Genomic DNA, 22,761 nt, shown 5'->3' on the forward strand with positions numbered 1-22,761 from the left:
GATCATATCCCTAGAGGTTCAGCATCTGGCGGGCTCTCTGAACGCCAGAGCAGACAAATTCAGCTGAAAATGCCTAACAAATCACAAATGGGGTCTCCATCCTGAGGTCTTTCAGCAGTGGAGAGCCTTGGTTTTATCTGTTCACCTCCACCAAGGTATGCGGGACGCCGTATCGAGGGTAGGTCCCCGATGCAGGACCGGTGATCGAAATTGACCATTTGAGTCCACAGTACGTGCGTCCTAAGGAGCCTATTCTCAAATTTGGGGATGGGCGACCTGACTTGACCAGGTGACTTCAATGTAAGTGACTGTTTCACCTTTAAGTTAGGGCATTTAGACATATTTAATAATATCTGATTTTGCATTTTGGAGAAGACCTTTATATATTTTTTTTTTGGTCCTGATGAAGCGTCAATGGATCCGGCTGGACTGTAAGGACGCGAAACATGTTGGCCTTGATATGTAGAGGCCCTATATAATCTATAGTTCCCCTTAGCTTTTTCATTTTGAGAGTCACTTGAGCATTGCACTCTTGTGTGACACTCACCCTCCTTTTTTAACCTTGGTCTTCATCCACCCTATACTGATTAAAGTCTTTGTTTTGGTGCAATGAATAACCAATTTTAACAGTCTTTTTTGTTCTCTCCATTTTTTCTACTCCTGGTGTAAGCTATTACGCTTACTCTAGTAGAGCAGTACGGCATAAGAGCCCCCTTCGGGGAGCCCGCCAGGCGTTGCAGAGCCAGCCTGGTGAGGAGCATTTCCCGATGATGATGCTTGTCATCCATTGTGATGCATGAGGGCTCTTGCTCCTGATAGTTCAGGTCTCCTATGAAGTCAGAGTAGTTTTGGAACAGTGTACCTTTATTTACAGTATATCTGTTCACCTCCACCGAGAGTGTGCACTGTCAGCAGTATTGTGCATTGGAGTTTCCAAGGCAGCAATCGCTCAAAGATGCTTTTCGTCTTGAGTGGAGTTCAGTCCTCCTGTACTCCTTTCCACCCATATCACTCCTGTCCAGAGTCTCAAGAAAAACAGGAACGATTGGGCCCAAGTAATCCTTGTCACCAGGCAGGTCGCTCCCCCCATCTGCCACGCAGCCCCCTGTGGGTTGAACCTCCGTTGCCGCTTTTGCCGCCTGACTACTCGCTCCCTTTTTTCTGTACCCCTGCGCTTGGCTTCTGTGCCACTTTGTTTTTTCATTCTGTGCCCCTGTCTTTTGCTTTCTGTACCCCTGTGCTCTGATGTCCCTTTCCCTCCGTCTTTTCCCTCCGTCTTTTCCCGCCGGGTTTTCCCGCCGGGTTTTTTCCCTGGGTTTTTCCCTGGGTTTTTCCCTCGCCACTGAGCCCCTGCTGCCCCGCCCCCTTCACTCCCATTGGCCGCCCGCTCCCACCTGCCAGCTGCTCCTCCCTCCCTCTGCCCTCATATGGAGGCCGCAAAGCAGTGGTAGAGAGCGACCTTTGACCCTGTCACCAGGCAGGTCGCTCTCCCCGTCTGCCACGCAGCCCCCTGTGGGTTGAACCTCCGTTGCCGCTTTTGCCACCTGACTACTCGCTCCCTTTTTTCTGCACCCCTGCGCTTGGCTTCTGTGCCACTTCGTTTTTTCATTCTGTGCCCCTGTGTTTTGCTTTCTGTACCCCTGTGCTCTGTTGTCCCTCTCCCGCCGTCTTTTCCCCAGGTTTTTCCCAGGGTTTTTCCCTCGCAGCTGAGCCCCTGCTGCCCCGCCCCCTTCACTCCCATTGGCCGCCTCGCTCCCACCTGCTCCTCCCTCCCTCTGCCCTCATATGGAGGCCGCGAAGTGGGCACGCCAAAGGCGTGCCTAAGGCAAGCCCGTCTGCGCCCGTCCACACCTGGACCGCACCCAGCACCAGAACCCCTGGAACCCGCACCCCCGCAACGTCAGACTGCACTACGATGCAAGCACCCTCCTTGCACTCAACACCAGACGAGACCACCCCTGCTACCGGGCCACCCCGAAACGCACCAAGGGGCCTTTCACCTGCTGGAACTGCAGATTCACCAGCATCCAACCCTCTACACCACCAGCCAGAGAACCCAACCACCTCCGCTGCATCCTCCTCAACACCCGCTCTGCTCGCAAGCACGCCATCGAACTTTGGGACCTCCTAGACTCCACCGCCCCCCGACGTCGCCTTCCTGACGGAGACCTGGCTGAACGCCACCTCAGCACCAGACATCGCCATAGCCATCCCACAGGGCTACAAGATCTCCCGCAGAGACCGCACCAACGGAGTGGGAGGAGGAATCGGCATCATCCACAAAGACTCCATCAAAATCTCAACGAACACCGATGACACCCTCACCACCTCCGAGCACATGCGCTTCCAGATCCACACCGACCCCAACACCACCCTCAGAGGAACTCTCATCTACAGACCTCCCGGACCCCGCCCACAGTTCAGTGACACCATCGCTGACCTCATCAGCGCCCACGCCCTCGCTTCCACGGACTACATACTCCTCCGGGACCTGAACTTCCACCTCGAGAACAACAACAACGCCAACTCCACCGCCCTGATCGACAACCTCGCCAACCTCTGACTCAAACAGCTCGTAACGACACCCACTCACGCCGCTGGACACACGCTCGACCCAATCTTCTCCGCAGGCCCCCACGTCTCTTTCAACCACACCACCGAACCACACTGGACCGACCACAGATGCGTCCACTTCACCTTCAGAAAACCCACCACACACCACCGCACCCAACAGCTACCACGCCGCTGCTTGGGCAAGATCACCGAGGACCAACTGACTACCGCCCTCGCCCTGAGACCACCCACCGACCCAGACACCGCCACGACCAACCTCACACAGTGGATCAACGACTACGCCAACACCCTCGCCCCTCTCAAGACCTCTAAAACCAACCACACCAACAAGAAAGCCGCCTGGTTCACCGAGGACCTCCGGATCTCCAAGCACACCTGTCGGAAGCTGGAGAAGAAATGGCTCCACGACCGAACACCAGACAACCACACAGCCCTCAAGAGCGCCACCCGCAGACATCACCAACTCATCAGGACCGCCAAGAAGACCGCCTTCAAGGACCGCCTAGACAACAACGCACACAACATCAAAGAGCTCTTCAGCATCGTGAAAGAACTCTCCAATCCCAGCTCCATCACCAACGACATCCCGCCATCTCAAGACCTGTGCGACTCCCTGGCCACCTTCTTCCACCGCAAGATCACAGACATCCACAACAGCTTCAACCCCGACCCCCCCCCCGCACCCACCACAGAGTCCACCACCCCTGCGACTACCACTCGCACCAGTCGCCTGACCGTCTGGTCCAGCGTCAGCGATGAAGACACCATCAAAACCATTAACTCCATCCACTCCGGATCCCCATCGGACCCCTGCCCTCACCACGTCTTCAACAAAGCCAGCGCAGCCATCGCGCCGCACCTCTGGAAAACAATCAACTGTTCCTTCAAGACAGCAACCTTCTGAGAAAGCTGGAAGCACGCCGAGATCAACGCCCTTCTGAAGAAGCCCAAGGCGGACCCCAAGGACCTCAAAAACTTCCGGCCCATCTCCCTGCTCCCTTTCCCGGCAAAAGTGACCGAAAAGATTGTCAACAAACAGCTGACCCGCTACCTCGAAGTCAACAACATCCTGGACCCTTCCCAATCCGGTTTTCGCAGTAACCACAGCACCGAGACCGCCCTCATCACCGCCACTGACGACATCCGGACCCTGATGGACAAATGAGAAACAGCCGCCCTCATCCTCCTGGACCTATCAGCAGCCTTTGACACGGTCTGCCACCGCACCCTATCAGCACGCCTCCATGACGCCGGTATCCAAGAGAAGTTCCTGGCCTGGACCACAATCCTTCCTCTCCGGCAGAACCCAGAGCGTCCGCCTCCCACCCTTCAGCTCCAAAACCACTGAGATCATCTGCGGCATCCCACAGGGATCCTCCCTCACCCGACACTGTTCAATATCTACATGGCCCCCTCGCCCCCGTTGCACGACAACACAACCTCAACATCATCTCCTACACCGATGACACCCAGCTGATCATATCCCTCACCGAAGATCCGCACACCGCCAAAGCTAACCTCCACCGAGGAATGAAGGCCGTAGCCGACTGGATGAAGGACAGCAGACTGAAGCTGAACTCAGACAAGACGGAGGTCCTCATTCTCAGACCCACCCCATCAGCCGGGGACAACTCTTGGTGGCCCACGTCACTAGGCACAGCCCGGAACCCACGGACTACGCACGCAACCTGGGGGTCATCCTCGACTCCACTCTCTCCATGGCCAGGCAAGTCAACGCCGTCTCCGCGTCCTGCTTCAACACCCTCCCTATGCTCCGCAGGATCTTAAAATGGATCCCCCTCGACACGAGAAAAAACGTTACCCAGGCCCTCATCACCAACAGACTCGACTACGGGAACGCCCTCTACTCAGGAACTACAAACAAGCTCCTGAGACGACTCCAACGCATCCAGAACGCCTCGGCCCGACTCATCCTCGATGTCCCCTGCCGCAGCCACATCACACTCCACCTGAGAGGCCTGCACTGGCTCCCCGTCAACAAAAGGATCACCTTCAAGCTCCTGATCCACGCACACAAAGCACTGCACAACACCGGACCCACCTACCTCAACAACCGACTCAGCTTCCACACCCCCACCCGAAGCCTCCGCTCAGCCAACCTCTCCCTCGCCACAGTCCCCCGCATCCAAAAAACCACTGCCGGCAGCAGAGCCTTCTCCCACCTCGCCGCCAAGACCTGGAACACTCTCCCCACCATCCTACGACAGACCCAGGACCTGCTGGCCTTCAGAAAACTCCTCAAGACCTGGCTCTTCGACCAGTAGCACCCCCCCTCCCCAGTGCCTTGAGACCCTCGTGGGTATGTAGCGCGCTTTACAAATGCAGTGATTGATTGATCCTTGTGGCTCCAGACTGAGCATGAAGGGTCTGGTATCTTGAGCTGCTGAGCACATCCATTGATCCTCCGATATGACTGCCCCTTCGGGTGGATCTTCTGTCGCAGCAGCAGATGACGTCTTCACCCAAACCTGTTCAATCTCCTCCTACTTGCGTGAAGATTGAGCAGTGGCAGTTGATAACCTTTAACCTTTCTCCTGAAGTCTGTAACGTAACCTTGGCAGCCAGGCATCCCTCCACCAAAATGGTATACGCTTGTCATTGTAAGAAATTTGTGGCATGGTGCACAGACGAGTCGGTTGACCCCCTTTATGCCCCTCTCTCAGAGGTGCTATTGTTCATTCTTTCCCTTGCCCAATAGGGCTCTGCTTTGGGCACTCTTAAGGAATATTTGTCTGCTACTTCTGCTTTTTTGTAGTTGTCTGATTGATTAATGTTCCTTGCTTAGGTCTCATATTGTACAAAGGTTCCTCAAAGAGCTAAAGGTCTTACACATCTCTTTCCTCCATCCCCATTCTTTATGACTCAAAGGGATCGGAATTTGATTCTCACTTTTTTGGTGTGCACCCCTTTCTAGCCCCTCCACAGTTGTCCTCTCAGGCTTTTCACATTGAAAACAGCCTTCCTTGTGGCAATTACACCTGTTCCTAGAGTGAGTGAGCTGCAGGCCTTATTATCTAAGCCGCCCTACATTTCTGTCTATCCTGACAAGTATTGCTTCGCACGAGGGCTTCCTTTCTGCCGAGAGTGGTCACACTCTTTCATGTAGGGCAATCCATCATCAACTTGCCTACTTTTTACACACTTCCACACTCTTCTAAGGAAGAGGAGTGACCCACCACCTGGGCCTAAAAAGAGCATTGGCGTTCTACCTTGATCATGCAAAAGAGTTCTGGGTGGATGAAAAACTCTTTGTAGGATATGTGAGTGGGAAGAAAGGTTGGGCAGTGCAGAAGCAGACCATCTCCAGATGGGTAGTACGCACTGGCTAAAAAGCAACCCAGAGTGTTTGTGTGGTCATTCTACCTGAGCTAAAACTGCAACCTCTGTGTTAGGACGCAGCGTTCTGGTCCTGGACATCTGTTAGGCGGCAACGTGGGCATCTCTACACACGTTTACCAAACACCACTGCCTGGACAGTCAGGTCCATAGGGACGGGCATTTTGCTTGTACGGTCCTGCAGGACTTTCTTAATTGAAATTGGTTCGCCAACCCACCTCTGGGGATGGTATTCAAAGGTAAGAAATCTGCAGCCAGAAGTCTCTATCAGATGGAAAAGTTACTTACCTTTGGTAATGCCTTATCTGGTATAGACTATATCTAGCTACAGATTCCTTAAAAGCCCACCCATCTTTACCGCAAACTGATTTTAGGGACAGGTATTCCCCTTTTAGGGCCTTAGTTTTTACACCAGTAGTCATTTTTCTTCATGGCTCTGTGCTTCTGGTGTGGAAAAACGTAAAAAGAAATTGTTGTTTGTGTGGCTGGCTGGTGCCTATGTAGGACCTGCAACGTAGTTTCTGTAGCAGATGCCGATGACCGATGTGGAGCTGATAGACGCCACCTTCCGGCTTTCAGGGGTACTGGTTACGAAGAATTCAGAGGTAAAGGATCTGCAGCTAGAAGTCTATCAGATGGACAAGTTACTTACCTTTGATAATGCCTTATCTGGTAGAGACTATATCTAGCTGCATCATTTCCGTCACGGACAATGCCGATGATGAACGTGGAGCTGATCAAGGCCACCTACAGCGTGCAGGAGAACTGCTTATGGAGAAGTCAAAGTTAAGGAATCTGCAGCTTGATATAGCCCCTCATCCAGAGTTTGGCGGGCGAAAAAGACTGCCCGCCAAACTCCTGCCGTCAGGTTGCTGCCAGTGCCACCTTACCGCTGGCCCCATTACAAGTTCCCTGCTGAGTCGGACGCCGGCTCATAATTGATCTGGCGGCAACGTTGAGGTGCGTAGGGTGCAACAGCACCCATTGCGCTTTTCACTGTGCTTTTCATCGCTCTTTTTCCTGTCTGCTATGACGGGGCGGTCCATGGGCCCCTGCACCCTGTCTCCGCCAGCTTTTACATGGCGGTGCAACCACCATGTAAAAGCTGGTGGGGGTTGTAATTCCCAGGGTGGCGCTGTATGCAGAAATAGGACCGCCAGTCCCTCTAATGGAGGGAAACTGGCGGCGCTGACGGTCCGACCGTGGCCTAACCGACACGCTTATAATTCAACCATCAGACCTCCATGTTGTGTACCAGGCACAAGCACATATATTTCTCAACATGCGGACTCAAGTATCATGCATTCCCTGGCACTACACACATTCATCATGTAGGCTGGGGGGCTTGGGTGGAGGGGGTTTACCAGTTGTCTCTGTTTTATCCCATGCACAGATACACACACACACACACATGCTGTCTGGCATTGTACACATTCATCATGTAGGTCAAGGATGAGTTGTACACAGCTGCAGAACTTTATTTGAGTGGCCTCCGAAGTACCACTACAGTGACACAGGTAAAAAGGCCTGTTTATACTACTGATCACTATTAAACATAAAACCGGTACACTGCCGCCACTGCGTTTGTGTCCCTTAACTCCAGGTAACGGCAGTAGCCACCTACCACTATGAGGGTAGCACTTGGTGCACCATTCCTAGTCTAAAAAGACCACATTACCATGAGACAGGTCATGGTCATAGCACACATGCATGATCGGTTTACCCATTATCAAAAATCATTACCAGGGTCCCAGATGTCCATGCATCTGGGGAACTGAGGGCAAGGATGCTTGTCCTTCGCTATGCAGGAAACTTTTCCATCCCAATCGGCACCTTTTAGGTCTTTTGAGGATAACAAGATAGTCTCTGAGGTTGCAGAGATGGAACACTTTAATTACCTAAAACTAAGGCACTGGATATTGCAGCAGGAGGTGAAAACAGGAGCAAAAAGGGAGCTCTTGCCTTATCAGCAATTCCACCAAATGTCTTCTCTGCATGCCTTGTGTCCACAATATACACTTTTTTAAAAATGTCATATCAACAACAAATTCACATGCCATTTACAGCTGGTAAAGAGAATTAGGTTTCATCCTGGATGATAACCAGTGGCAGGAAATCTACCTTAGAGCACACTACTGTGCTAGGCATCTCCAAGAGAAATAACATTATAAACTCCTTTATCAATGGCATTATACACCAGCATGGCTTTAGTTATTAGACTGGTTAAACATGGGGAATGCTAGGGGTTGTGTAGTGAGACAAATACACTTCATGAAATGCCTGAAACTACAGAGGTATCAGTCAAATGGCGTGGAGGGGATTAGCCACCCTTTGAGAAGTGGCCTGGATAGTGGCACTGAGATAATAACTCTAGGTCAACCAGCACAAATATCCTACCCACTACATTCTACTGAGGAGAAAACACTATCTCACCTATTGTAAGAGAGGGCAAGATGAGCAAGAAGAAGTAAGGACTGGAGAAAATAGAGGTGGGCAGAGTAAAACGGATAGGAACAAGTGATTAGGAAAGGCAGATGTATGGATGATGGAAGGGAGACAGGATAAAGGGGTGAAAATATTGAAGGATGAGTGATGGATTTGTGGAACAGTGGGTGGATGGGTGAAAAGATTGATGGATTGATGCATCAGTGATTTAACAAAGGCTGAATGGAAGGCTGAATTTCTAGCTGGGTGGATAGAAAGGTGGAAAAAGAGAGGGGCTGAATGGTGAAGTGATGGGTGGATGAATGATCTTGTGGGTTAAATGGATTGCGTTTAGGGTGGGGTTTTGTGGGTGAAAGGATGGATGGATGGTTAACACTGTTCTAGAGTATTAGATGTATGGATGAACATGGGGATTATTTCATTATTCAGGCTACTCCCTTGCCTAAGCACATTTGCTCTTTACAAATTAATATCTACCTATCATATGTGAAACTAGGACGGAATCTAACAGGAACAATTCTAAGTGAATGGCTGAGATTTTGTCAAATGAACTTAAATTAGCATTCAGATCATCTTTAAAGCATCTTTAGATAATGGTTGATCCTTCAGTTTCTTTTCAGTGTCCACAAGTATCAAGGTTGATTCCTATAAACATTCATTTTCATCCATCAAAGTTTATTTTTCAAAATATTGTCCTTTGACTGGTACCTTCTTTTCTAAAGGTCTTAAATAAATACCGTCATAGCCAGAAATTGTTCTCCCTACTTTCAGCCTAGACTCCATTCTGGTTCGGTGGAAAAGATTTTGTAAAATGTAGATGTCTCTCATAGCTTGAGGTTTCACCAGGAAGTCATGAAACCCTGTAAACTCTCCGAGCATCTTCTTTCCAGATGGTCTTATTCTAAGCAATAAATTAGCTGCAGCCACTCTTGCCAAGTAGTTCTCTTTCATTTCCAAGTCATGCAAGATCAGATGAGTTCAGGCTTCTCAGAGACTTCATCTTCATGCTTATTCAACTAGAGCAAAAGCAGCCTTGTTGTCCTTGCGAAGGCATGCCCGTATTACATACATCCTTAGAGAGGCAACATAGAGTAAGTGCTGTCTGAAAACATTTCTCTCTGAATGCATAAAGAAAAGATGCAGCTCTCAGCCCAGACAACTTCATTCTGTTCTGCCTAGCTGGATTTTGCTGTTATTCATTTGTACCCTTTTCAAGCATTTCCAATTGTGAAGTCAGCTTCACTCCTTTGAAAGTTGGGATTTTTCTACTACACACCAAGTAAGATATCTCCATATTCTTGCTAATGTTGTAGTGGACTTGATTCATGTACCACCTATTTTATTATGTTTTTTTGGTTTACCTTAAAGTCTCTTATACTGAACACCTGGTTCGCACTAAACTCTCTTGGCTGGAGTTTTTTTGTAAGGGACTTTTCATCTGCTGGTGATCTTTAGCGAATATTAAGCTGTGTATGTGTTCATACAATATTACAATTTAATGAAATCTTCTTGATCCAGCAGCTTGATTCTGGTCTTCGTGTATTTTTTATAGACTGTTTTGTGTTGCCATGAAACTTACTCACTAGGTATAGTGTGGGGCTTATTCCAGTATTCTGAAGTTGTTTTAACATCAAAGCTGGGACTGTCTTCTCTGGCTATTAAGATGAAGGGCTCTTGGTCAGAAATGGAACCTAGCACCTACAGGTATCTTAGGAGGTAGTGTGAAGATGAAATCAAATATAGTAAACCACCATTATTACACTATAAATGTGAGTGTCGAGGCAGGCTATATTGCTTAGTACTTTAATAATCAAGAACCATGATTGCAGACTCAAGTCAGTATCCCTAGCTATTCAAGTGTTGCAGAAAACCATGTTTTGGCTGCGTAAGAGACACTGATATGAAGGGGAAACAGTGCTCCGTTACTCTGTGTCCCCAAATGTATCATTGGGTTGCTTCAAGGAAAGTCTGCTATCTTGAGCTGTAGTGAGTCAACAGTCTCACATTAAGCATGGGGTCTGTCCTAGACTTTGGAATTGTGTTGCTGCAGCCCTAAGGTGCTAGACGTACAAGGTCAGTTGTCCTGTGTTGTGCTGTGCAGGTCAGTGGTCTTGACGTTAGAAAGGGGATGACACAGGATACGTGTAGATACCAAAAGGATTAAGGAGTGGCTCCACCCCCAAGCAAAATAATTGTGGCTTAAGGTTCCATGGCATGTGTGGCTGTAGATTCACATGCTTTGCATATGTTCACCAGTGTTGGGCTCTGAGTGTTACAAGCTGTTTTCGAGTCACGAGATTGACTAATGCACATGGGCATCAAGTCCTTTGTTAGATTGTTTTCTCTCTTCTGTCTGGTTCAGACGTGTTGCTTCTCACCCCGGTAGAACTTGTTTTGGTCTCTTTCGAACTGTCCTTTTCTTCTTTTTTCAACGACTGTATAGTATTTTGATCGCGTATTTCCACACTTAAACTAATCAATCTGATTTTCAGTGTCTGGGTCGGTTCGACGCCCTTAGGGGCGTCCACGCCCTTCTTGGGCCTACTCTGTCAAGTGCTATTGGAAAATGCTGGGCTATTGGAACAAACTCCGTTTAGGTTCTGCCCTCAATGCCACTCCAAGTTCTGGCACACAGAACAACACTTGGTATGTAACTTGTGCTTCTCTCCCGAACATAAAGAGGAGAGCTGAGACGCCTGTAGGTCTTATTGATCTAAGAAGACTCCAAGGCCAGAGAGCGTATCGGTTGGAGAGGGTGTCGAAGACTCCAGACGACACTCCCAACATCTTTGGAGAGGAACATGCACACAAGGAAATTGGACATCAGGCAGCCCTCTCGATCCACGACTCCGAATCGGGCAAAGATTCTGACATCAAGAGCCAGTCGATTCCAGCAGCACAGCACCTGAGTACACCAGCCCCATCTTCGCACATTAAGACGTTGAAAAAGACTTCCAAGCTGGTCATCAGTCCACCACTGCATCCGGGCCATGGTAGGATCTGGAATTTACAGTCAGATGCCCCTCCTTCTGGTTCGGCACCAACAATTTGCCAAAACCAAGATGTCTTTGGCACCAACCAAAGACCCAACAGCAGCCAGAGTCAAGCTTTCGATTCGAGCACTTCGGTTCTGAAAATGCAGCCTTCAGCATCGGCTTCGGAGCCGAACCCCTTTGGTTTGAAAAAAAGACTTCAATTCTGAGAATTTCGAAACCGCAAATTATGCTTTCCAAAAATTCCACAATTTCAGTTGAAGGGACTTCACCAATGGAGCCCATTTTTAGAAGTGATGGACGCTTGTCAGCGCAGGATACATATTCAGAAGGGAACGAGGAAAATAATTGCTTCTCCTCCTGTTCCAATTAAATGGAGACTTACCTTCTGAAGAAACATTGGACATTGCTCCTCCTCCTAAAAAGGTTTCCAAGGACAAAGGCAGGGCACCAGATAAACTTCAGCCTTTTCCACCTCACTCTCCTGCACTTCCTCCTACTTCTTCACCACCACCACCACAATCTCCTACATGTTTCATACAGCCACATGCCTCTCCACAAGAGTCATCATCATTTGCTAGAGATGACTTGGGTGATGTTCCACAAGATGTAGATCCATAGGACTTATATGGTCCAGATCCCATACACCCTAATGACCCTGATTTATATCCAGCAAGGCCTTCATCACCTGAGGATACAACCTCATACAACCAGGTTATTGCAAGGGCAGTGGTATACTATAATGTACCTATGAATACTCGCCCTATCAAAGAGGATTTTCTCTTTGATACTTTAACCAATACTCATAAGGAGATTAAGTTCCTACCCATTCTACCAGGTATGCTTAGACATGCAAGAGAGATATTCAAAGAACCTGTTAGGACAAGAGTGATTACACCAAGGGTCGTTTTTAACAAAATACACACATTTATAAAAAATAATCACCACTACTTCCAGATTCTATAGTAGTAAGTGCAGCACGTAAGTGTGCCAATAGTCTACATGAGATGCTCCTCCTGATAAGGAGAACAAAACACTGGAAGCAGCGGGCAAAAGGGTAGCTGCTCAAGCGGCAAATCATTTGAGAATTGCAAATTCTCAGACAGTCCTGGTAAGGTATGATAGGGCCCACTCGGACAAAATGGATGAACTGCTCCAGTATCTTCCACAGGAATATCAAAAAAGGGGTCAGGGGATAGTCTCGGAAGGGCAGGCCATCTCAAACAATTCAAGTAGATGTGCCATTTTTGCAGCGGATACAGCAGCTTGTGGTGTAAATACCAGTGTTATTATAAGAAGGCTTGCTTGTTTAAGGTGTTCAGGCTTCAAACCAGAAATACAACAGGCAGTTCTCAGCTTGTTTTTCGATTAAAAACACTTATTTGGCCTAGAGGTGGATACCACTATTGACAAGCTCAAAAAAAGACTGAGAAACAGCTAAAACTATGGGTGCCTTACTAACTGCACCAACTAGCTGTAATTTTCATAGGCCACCATTTAGGGGAGGTTTCAAGACATCATCTACCAAGCCTACCACCTCCCAAACCAAACAAGGAACATATTTTTACAACAGCGGTTCCTTCAGAGCCTCTTACAGGGGCACAAATAATAGAGGTAGAGGTGAGGCATCCACCTCTAAAGGTTCTGCCATAAATACAAGACAGTGACTTCTTACAAATCCCCCACAGCACACACCTCTGCACTGGGGGGAAGACTAGCAAATTTATAATTCTAGTTGTCTAATATCATCACATATCAATGGGTTTTATCAGTTATCCAAAATGGTTATTGTCTAGAACTCATTTCCACTCCACCAAATATTCCCCCTTGTTCACAAACTCTCACACGATCATCTCATTCTGTTAAAGAAGAGGTACAATCCCTTCTTCTTAAAGGGGCTGTAGAACTAGCTCACCTGTCTAAACAAGGTTTAGTAGTATATTGCCTATACATCCTTATACCAAAGAAAGGCAGCTCATTAAGACCGATTCTGGATCTCCAACCTCTCAACCTATTCATACTTTCAGATGGTCATTCTGCAAGATGTTATTCCCCTGTTACAACAAGGAGATTAAATGACAGCATTAGATCTCAAAGATGCTTATTTCCACATTCCCATACATCCAGCACATCGCAAATATCTCTGATTTGCCTTTGCAGGATAACATTAACAATTCAAGGTTCTATCATTCGGGGTAACAACTGCTCCCAGGGTATCCACAAAATGCTTAGCGGAGGTGGTTGCATTCCTCAAAAGACAACATATTCACGTTTTCCCGTACTTGGACGATTGGCTCATCAAAGCCAATACCATCCAACAATGCCAGAAGCATACTCAGTACACAGTAAACCTTCTACACACTCTGGGATTTACAATCAACTTTCTAAAATCCCATCTCTAACCCTCACAGATACAGGCTTATCTGGGAGCAATTCTCAATATTCGCTCAGGGTTGGCATATCCAAACCCAGCATGGATTCAAGCTTTCCCAATTCTTTTGCCGGAATTACAGGAGAACAATACTTGCACAGTGAGACTAAAGATGCAGCTATTAGGGATGATGGCTTCCTGCAATGCCATTGTTCCTCATTCCAGACTGCAGGTGTCCATTACAGCAATGCCTGTCCCGTCACTGGTCTAAGTCACAGGGTCACCTTCAGGATTTAGTGTTGTTGGACCGCCAGACTCGCCGCTCTCTGCAATGGTGGAATCCCACCAACCTTTCAAAGGGGGGCCCCTTTCAAGACGGTGTGCCTCAGATCACTTTCACTACAGATGCATCACAGATAGACTATGGTGCTCACCTCAACAACCTTACAATACAAGGCAGATGGGATTCCATTCAACAAATGTATCACATCATGTACTTGGAGTCACCAGCAGTTTTTCTAGCACTCAAAGCATTTCTGCCACAACTCTTCCACAAAGTGGTTCTAGTCTGTACAAACAACATGGCAACTATGCATTATCTGCAGAAAAACAGGGGGACACACTTGTCTCAATTGTCCCTTCTAGATCAGACAATTTGGAAGTGAGTAATTCACAATCGTATTCAGTTACTGGCAGAATATCTCCCAGGATTGGGCAATCAGTTTGCAGATCTCTAAGCAGGATGCAGCAACAAGTCCATGAATGGGAACTTCACCGACAAGTACTTCACCAATATTTTCCCCTCTGGGGAACAAGAGAAATAGAGCTCTTCACCACTGTAGAAAATTCAAAATACCAAATCTTTGCGTCCAAATACTCACACCCTCAGTTAAAGGGCAATGCTTTCTGGATGAATTAGTCAGGGATATTTGCTTATGCTTTTCCGCCTCTCCCACTCATTCCATTCTGGTTCGCAAACTGACACAAACACCATGTCGCTTGTACCCCCACATGGGCACATCAACCTTGGTAGACAACACTATTGAATGTGTTTGTGGTTCCCCACCAGAAGCTTCCGAACAGACCAGACCTTTAGACTCGAAAGCTAGGTCAAATCAGACTTCCAGACCCCAAAACACTCAATCTTGCGATATGGCTCCTGAAGTCATAGAGTTTGGGTATTTACAACTTCCCTCTGAATGTATGGACATTCTTAGAGAGGCACGTAAACCTACAACTAGACAGTGTTATGCTGCACAATGGAAACGTTTTGTATGCTACTGTCAACCTAAACATATTGACCCATTCAAAGCATCAGTGGCAAGACATTATCTGCTACATTTGAAAAATGCAAATTTAGTATACTCATCTATCAGACTTTATTTAGCAGCTATAGCTGCTTACCTCCAAAACAGCCAACATAATTCTTTGTTTAGAATTCCTGTAATTAAAGTGTTTATGGAAGGCCTTAAGAAAGTTACCCCACCCAGGATTCCTCCAGCTCCAGTATGGAACCTTAATATTGTCCTTACTAGCGTTATGGGTCCACCATTTGAACCCACGCACTCCTTTTTCTTTGCAATTTCTTTCAAGGAAAGTTTCATTTTTAGTTGCTATCACTTCTCTACAACGTGTAAGTGAATTACAAGCTTAGACTTTAAAAGAACCCTCTTTCCAAGTACAAAGGGATGGATAGGCCTTAGGACAAACCCTAAATTCCTCCCAAATGTAGTTTCACCATTTCACATAAACCAATCAATTGAGTTGCCTGTTTTTTTCCCCACAGCTAGACTGTCGCTGAAAGAGCTTTGCACATGCTAAATGTTAAACAAGCTCTTATGTATTACATTTAAGGACTAAAAGTTTTTAAAACTCTAAACAGCTTTTTGGAGCATTTTCAATGCCTCACAAAGGCAATCCAATCTCATAAAATGTAATAGCTAGATGGATAATCAAGTGTATTCAAACGTGTTATCTGAAAGCTAAAATACAGTTACCTACAGCTCCTAGAGCACACACTACCAGACAAAAATGTGCTTCTATGGCCTTTTTAGGAAACATTCCAAATGCAGATATTTCTAAAGCTGCTACATGGTCTACACCATACAGTCACCTCCTCCCCGGAAGCCTGTAGTCCTATATATACTTGTTAACCACCCCTCCCCCCCATGGGAATCCAATCTAACAAAGGACTTGATGCCCATGTGTACTATCACCAAGAGCCAAGAGGAGGAGTCACTCGATCTCGTGACTTGAAAACATTCTTTAAAGAAAAACAGCTTGTAACACTTCGTGCACAACTCTAGATTGCGGACTTTTGCAAAGCATGTACTACATTCCACAAACAGATGTCTACTGGGTAAGTAACATTTTCCTTTTGATGGTCCTGGGTGTTCTTTCCTACCAGTGCACCCATGATCACAATTATTTCCCCTCTTAACTTGGCTATTTGTAGGCTTTACATGTTGCGTCTATTAACCATATCTGTGATGTGTGTGCACACTAACCTTCTGGTTCTTGTGCAGTTATTCTAGTGCCACCTGCAAACCAGTCTTTTCAACTTGCAGCTGGATTACAGCAGTATTTGGCAACCAGTAAATCATCTTTAAGGTTCCTTTGAGATTGAGGGGTGATTATCAGACTACAAACACTCAACTTGTAATGTCATATCCCTGAATTATTGTGTAAAGTTAAGCTATAGCCAGGGAGGGTGGGGGCGGGGGGCGGAAGGAGGCTTCCATTGTTATTATTTGGCTACCTCGATGCTTTTGACATAAGCAAGTCGTTCACTAACTCTTTGAAATGTACGGGCAGGTATACATTCCCATTGCAATTAAAAATCCAATTGTAATTTTTAATTGTCAAACTGAAAGCCATTCTTTTCATCTGAATTATAATGTACTGTAGAGCGTACTTTATCGCTCTATTAAGTCAAACTTTGTGTTAATTTAAGTTTGTGTTGTTTTTTTTTTTTTTACTCCAGGTGCTCAGAATATTGCATCCAGTTAATTGTCCAGAAGAAACAACGGAACTCTCCTATTCTGAATCTTTGCCATCGCCCTTCTTTCCCGCAAAAAAGAATATCGGACGTTTTCACCCCTACACCAGATATGAAAACATCACATTCAATTGCTGCAATCACTGTAGTGGGGAACTAATAGCTCTTTAGGCGTTGTGACCCTTGACCTTACCAGTAGGTCAGTATTAAATGACTCCTGACCTTATGGACCAGTGTGTGCTACACTTTGACCAGTTGAGGTCATTTCAGCTAATACAAATCAGTATTTTCGAATTTGCTGTGGTACCAAAAATAAATGCTATTTACAAAAAACCTCAGGTCTAAATGCAGAATAAATGTCACACTTATAGTCTGAAATATAGTTACATGCTAGGGCATGCAGGCACATGCTTGAAGCATTCTTAGCGATGTACAGTGGACAGGTAATGAACTTAGATGTACATTATGTTGTTCTCAACAGTTACGGGCAGCTTTCCAGTGGCCATGACTTATTGAAATATCAAAGTCCACTACATTGTTTCTATAGACTTTAGCATGTGGCTTCATCATTGTATGTTCATATCACTATGTTCTTCAAATATTAGGGTAGGATGTGCTTATATTTCACAACATATCTGCCTGTGTTATACGATATCTGTCTGTATTTTACAGCTCTCCCTTGTTGAAATGTTGGCAAAACTACGGAAAGTGTATTTAGCGGCCTATCATTCACACGTTCATCTCGGCCGCCTCCAGTGGCCCTTTGTGGCCATTTTACATGCGTTTCGTGGACCTCAATTGTTTGTTTTGCTCCTAGTATGGTAATCACAATCTGAAGGCTGCATCCTGCCACTTAGTGTCACCAAGTCACTCTCATAGGGCTGCTCAACGCAGGAGCTTCAATTAAGAGTTTGGTTTGAAGCCAACGGGCACATCTGGTGTATTTCTGGATACGATCATATGTAAATATATGCATTTGGAATGTGTTCTGCAATCGTACATTTAAAACGAATTGGTTGCTAGTGAATTGACACGCAGAAGTGCTTGCTTGCCTTTTCTCTGACATTTTAAATTCATTTTTTAGTCTGAGGAGCACACAATGCCATTGCCACTCAAGTGACAATATCGATATTTTCAGCACAGATTTCTATGAAGTAAGCAGAGCCTTCAGCACTGCGTCCTTATATGTAAAGTGACTTTCAGATTCGCCAAGTCAGCTGTGGAAAATGTTTGAAGAATAAATAACAACTGGGCCAAGCTGAAGTTTGAGTTTCTGTACAAAGCTGTCGGACTCTAGTCCGTTTTCAGTACTGCAGCGAGTAATTATGACAGGAAAGGGTTAGTGCTGACTACCGCGAAAGGCAGGAGAATGGAGCTCAGATTCTGCGTCAGTCTTTATGAGCAAAGAAAGGTTGGAGTCGCCATAACTGACGTAGGCTCGATTTTCTGCTGTTTCCTATGAAAACATGCTATTTTGTTGCGTGGTGCGTTTTCTGGGGCAAATACCCTGATGCAGCAGTACAGTTACCACATTTGGAAGATTTAGCGCCCCTCCCCTGCTTAAAAAAACTATGTAAAGGTTGTACAATGCAGATATGAGGGTGGGCTTTGGGTCAGAGGAAGAAAAAATAGTATCCAATTGGCATTGTGAGGAAGTAGCACAAACCAGTGCGACTGATGGCTAAATTCATGTACAAAATTACCCCACGGCTAAAACACATAAAGAAACCATAATTCAACTGCAGCAATAATATGTGAAACAGAACGTGCTTTCCTACTTACAGGATATTTTTAAACATCAATAAATCAAATCTTTGTTTTGCAGCGTGTGCAGTTTCTTGCAATTCTAAGTGAATTACGGAGACGGCTATGCTTTATTGCCTGTTGTACTTTGTGCCTATGGTAAGATGTTGGAATGCAGACTTAAAACGAACGCGGTGTTTGATGTGCAGGTTTTCGCCTACGAGTTTTGATTTATCCTAATTTAGTGTGATGTGTTATTCGATGCTGAGTGAAATGCGCGTGCGCAGCAAGCTGCTAGGCCCATTGGCCAAAGCTGTTGGAATTAATCTGCCTGTGAAAGCTTCAAGATGGCCGATCAAGGTGGAGGAGTGTGTTTGGTCGCCAAAACGCTGATGTGCGTCCTTTTATTTAACCCTTCTACTTTTTAATTTAGTCTGGTGTTAGACACCTGTCCTTGTAGATATACCTTCATGGCGCATGCACCCTTCATAGATCATACAAGTGGTTGGTATTTGAGCCTGGTTTGAGCTTCTGCACAAGGCCACATTATACACACGCATTAGCAAATCCAATACGTCCGTTTTTTTAGGGGGGCTGTAGGCTTTAGCAACGCCTTTTGGTAATGGGCAAAATGCTGTGCAGCATGGCCAAAATGAAATAAAAGCCAGCAAAAAGGCACAATGGCTTGGCCACAGTGTTCACATAATTTTGTAGGTGTGCGCATGGCAATACGTTTGACTGTGAGCAAGCGTCTTTTTTTTTTTTTTGTCTCTCCTTCGCACTTATGCTCATGGTGGCCGTGGTGCTTTGAATCGGCTCGCTTATGTCAACTGTTTTACTTTCCATTTTCAATTTAAGTGGCAAGAAAAGTCCAGTTAGGAAATTACAACGCTAATAGCTCTATTTCGAGCAAACGCAAGACCCATTGCATTGCAAATGCTTCTTTTATTTACTGATCGGTAAAATGGATTGGTAAATAAACACACATGAAAAAGAACTAGAGCGAAAATGCTTTTTTTTAAAGCAGAAGAGCCCAGCAGATAGTTGCTCCCTGGTTCTCCAATCACCCCTTAGCCCCCCCCCCCCCCCCACCTTGGGGTGAAACAACAGTGGGGTGGTTTAGTGGGTGGTAAAGCACACAAGAGAGAGCATGCTCCAGAAGGAAGACAACAACAAGGTGTGCAGGGGAAGAAACACACAATGAAGAGAGCTTAAAAGCGCATGCATTCTCATGGAGTGCTTAACCAAAAAGAAAAAAAAGTAATTCCCTGAAAGTGAGCAGTGGAAGGATAGAAGTCAGCCAATCGGAGAGTGAAGAGGCTTTGTTTGCTTCAGGAGAAGCACCAAAACAATAAAGCTAACCAGTGGTGAGCACTGCCTGGGCTGTAGAGCCCTGTAAGTTACAGTTTTTTGTGTGCCCATGTCTGTTGCAACCAGACAGCTGATGCTGTCTGGTTGGCTCGACCTAACAAGCATTGGGAAAGCCAATTGGCCAGCCCTTGGCTGCCAGCCTTTCCCCTTCTCAATGCTCGTTTTGTCATGGTGTTTGCAAAAACTAAATTTTGGGGAATCTGTACTGCTGTCAACAGTCTACAAAATTGGCAAATATCAAAAATATTTTTTGATCTCAAGAAGTAAATATTGTCATAATAGTTTTTGGAACTTCAGGGAACTAATTTGTGTTTAGATGTTTCTTGTGAAGGGCAAAATGCCATCACTCATACCGATATTAGCCAGGGGCTGAAGTGGGCTAATCCATTGCCCCATGCTGAAAGCTGGTTGGGTGGAAGAAAAATCCGATTAACACAATAATTGATCAATGAATGAAGAGAGCTGACAAAGTATTTTTTACATATAATTTTAGTAGAATCAAAAGTGGAAAAAAAAGTGTCAGGCAGGGCACTAAATCCAGCAGTGTTGTCTGATTACATAATCGCTTGGTCATGTTGTGTTTACAAATTGGCCTGTATAGGGTGAGAAAATTAATTTGTGTCCAGTAATACGCATCCCCAAGCTATTTGTTTTAGAGTAGGCAGTCCAAACCAATGCAACTTGTTGTTTTTGTTAAACAAAAAACGGTTCTTCTTGGCCATCCTGGTGTCTTTTTAAACTAAAGAACCTTGTAACAGTAAACACGTAACTGTCAATTTAGGTATTTCTGACGCTGAATGAATAAAGTAGTTTCGGTTTTTGTAAATTAAATTTTTTTTTGGGGTGGGGGGTGTATTCGGCTTTCCAGTCCTGGAAGCATTATCTTACAATTTCCACAAACCTTTTTCTCATACATTATCGTATTTTATCTTTAAAATCTCATAATGTGGGTACGTTTGGTGTGGGATGGTACGTGAAGGTTCTGTTTTGTCTAATTCCAGTGTACTACTTTAGATATTTGGAAAGGACACTAAAGTCAGTTAGTGTTCGCTACCAGATCTGTTTCATGGTGCTCTCTCGAAAATGCTCTGACGTCCATCATAAAGGTCAATTTCTTGTGTTTTTTTATTTTTTATTTTAGGATAAAATAACCTCTTAGTGAAACAAGTCGTTCAAACTATAGACGACGCGAAAAATTAGGGTAAAGACAGTTTAAACTTTTCAAAATAAAAATAAAACAACCTTGTGATTTTGGTTCTTTGCTTTTTGTAATAGGCTGCTTGTAGTGCCAGAATGGACATTGTGCCTTGGCATGCTTATAAAAGAAGTAAAATGAAGGATGCACCGTGCATCACATTTTCTCATCCACGTCACTTACACTGCTCCTTTTTTACTCATTTAAGTTAAAACGTCAGTCCTTTACCTCAAAGGATGTTCTCCATATTATCCATTTCTCAACTTGAACAGTTGGTCAGCACTACGAGACCTCAACGGCTTCCTAAAATGTATGTGTCAAACCTTTTAGATTATTTCTTTCTGCACAAGTGTTTAGTTTTCTAGGTGTATACAGTCTCATTATTTCATGGACAGCCCATTATTGGAGCTCTGATACCATTTGTTATAGTCGATTGTGTTTAGTAAAAATGTTGAATTAAATTAATGGTCAAATTCCACAGTACATGTTGGAAAATGGCCCTTACTGAAGGGTCACTCCAAACGTTTTTGCCTTCCCCTTACTCTTTTTCTGGCCTCATTTTTGTTGGCTTCAGGATTCAGGCACTTTACCACTGCTGAAGTGCACGTGCTCTCTCTAAAACTTGGTAACATTGGCTCATACCCAATTGGGCAAGTTTATTTAATTGTAAGACTCTAGTAAAAAGTGCATTAAATGCTGCTAGTGAGCCTGCAGCACTGATTGTGGCACCCACCTAAGTAGGTCCTTAACCACGTCTTAGGGCTGCCATTGCAAGGCTTGTGTGGCAGTTTCCCTGCCACTTCGACTTGGCGTTTAAAAGTACTTGCCAAGCCTTAAACTCCCCTTTTTCTACATATAAGGCACCGCTGAGGTAGGCCCTATGTAACCCATAGGGCAGGGTGCTATGTAAGTAAGAGGCAGGACTTGTACTTATGTATTTTACATGTACTGGTAGTGAAAAACTCACAGATTCGTTTTTCACTACTGTGAGGCCTGCTGCTCTCATAGGCCAGCATTAGAAATGCCCTTATATACTTTTAGGTGGTAGATTCTGATCTGAAAGGAGTAGCCCTGTCATGTTTAGTAAAGCCAGAATGGTAATAGAACATTCTGCTTACTGGTGAAGTTGAATTTAATATTACTATTTTAGAATTGCCACTTTTGGAAAGTGGGCATTTCACTTCACTTACTGCCTTCTGTGCCTTACAGCTGTCTCCATTCCACATCTGGGCTGTGCTGGTTGACAGCTCCCTTTGTCCATTCCACCGAGACAGCCATAAACACAGGGCGCTCAGTTACATCTGCATTTATCTGCATACTTAATGGGTCTCCCTGGGCAGAAAGGGTGGACGGGCTTCCTCTTACACTTCAAAGGCGATGACTTGCCCTCACACAAAGGACTGATAACCCCCCCTCCCCCCCCCCCCCCCCCCCCCCCCCCCCCCCCCCCACAGGGATCCTGGCAGACAGGACTGGGTTGAAAAGGGAACTAGTGCAGTTCAAAACCACTCTTTGACGTTTCCTCCACTTCAAAGGTACTTTTGAGTATATATACTGAGTTTGTGACCCCACCAAATCAGACACTTCTGGATTTGGACTCTGTCAGAGGGACTGCTTGGCTGTCCAAAGGATTCATCTGGCCTGCTTTGCTGGAAGGACTGCTGCCCTGCTTGTTGCCCTGCTGCCTGCTGGCCCCTGACTCTGCTGGAAGGAC

The 22,761-nt window shown here is 45.7% G+C and overlaps 1 protein-coding gene across 3 annotated transcripts in view; it reads left to right on the forward strand.

The window, feature by feature from the left end:
• BLZF1 (basic leucine zipper nuclear factor 1) overlaps nt 1-18,562 on the forward strand; it is a 115,497-nt gene extending 96,935 nt beyond the window's left edge. For all 3 annotated transcript variants that reach the window (XM_069204163.1, XM_069204162.1, XM_069204164.1), the window contains exon 7: nt 16,724-18,562. In XM_069204163.1, coding sequence (XP_069060264.1) covers nt 16,724-16,909 — 186 coding nt within the window. In that variant the 3' untranslated portion in view covers nt 16,910-18,562. The remainder of the gene's footprint in view (nt 1-16,723) is intronic.
• The last annotated feature ends 4,199 nt before the right edge of the window (nt 18,563-22,761 follow it).

The sequence above is a fragment of the Pleurodeles waltl genome, chromosome 8 (genome assembly GCF_031143425.1).
Source record: "Pleurodeles waltl isolate 20211129_DDA chromosome 8, aPleWal1.hap1.20221129, whole genome shotgun sequence".
NCBI lineage: Eukaryota > Metazoa > Chordata > Amphibia > Caudata > Salamandridae > Pleurodeles > Pleurodeles waltl.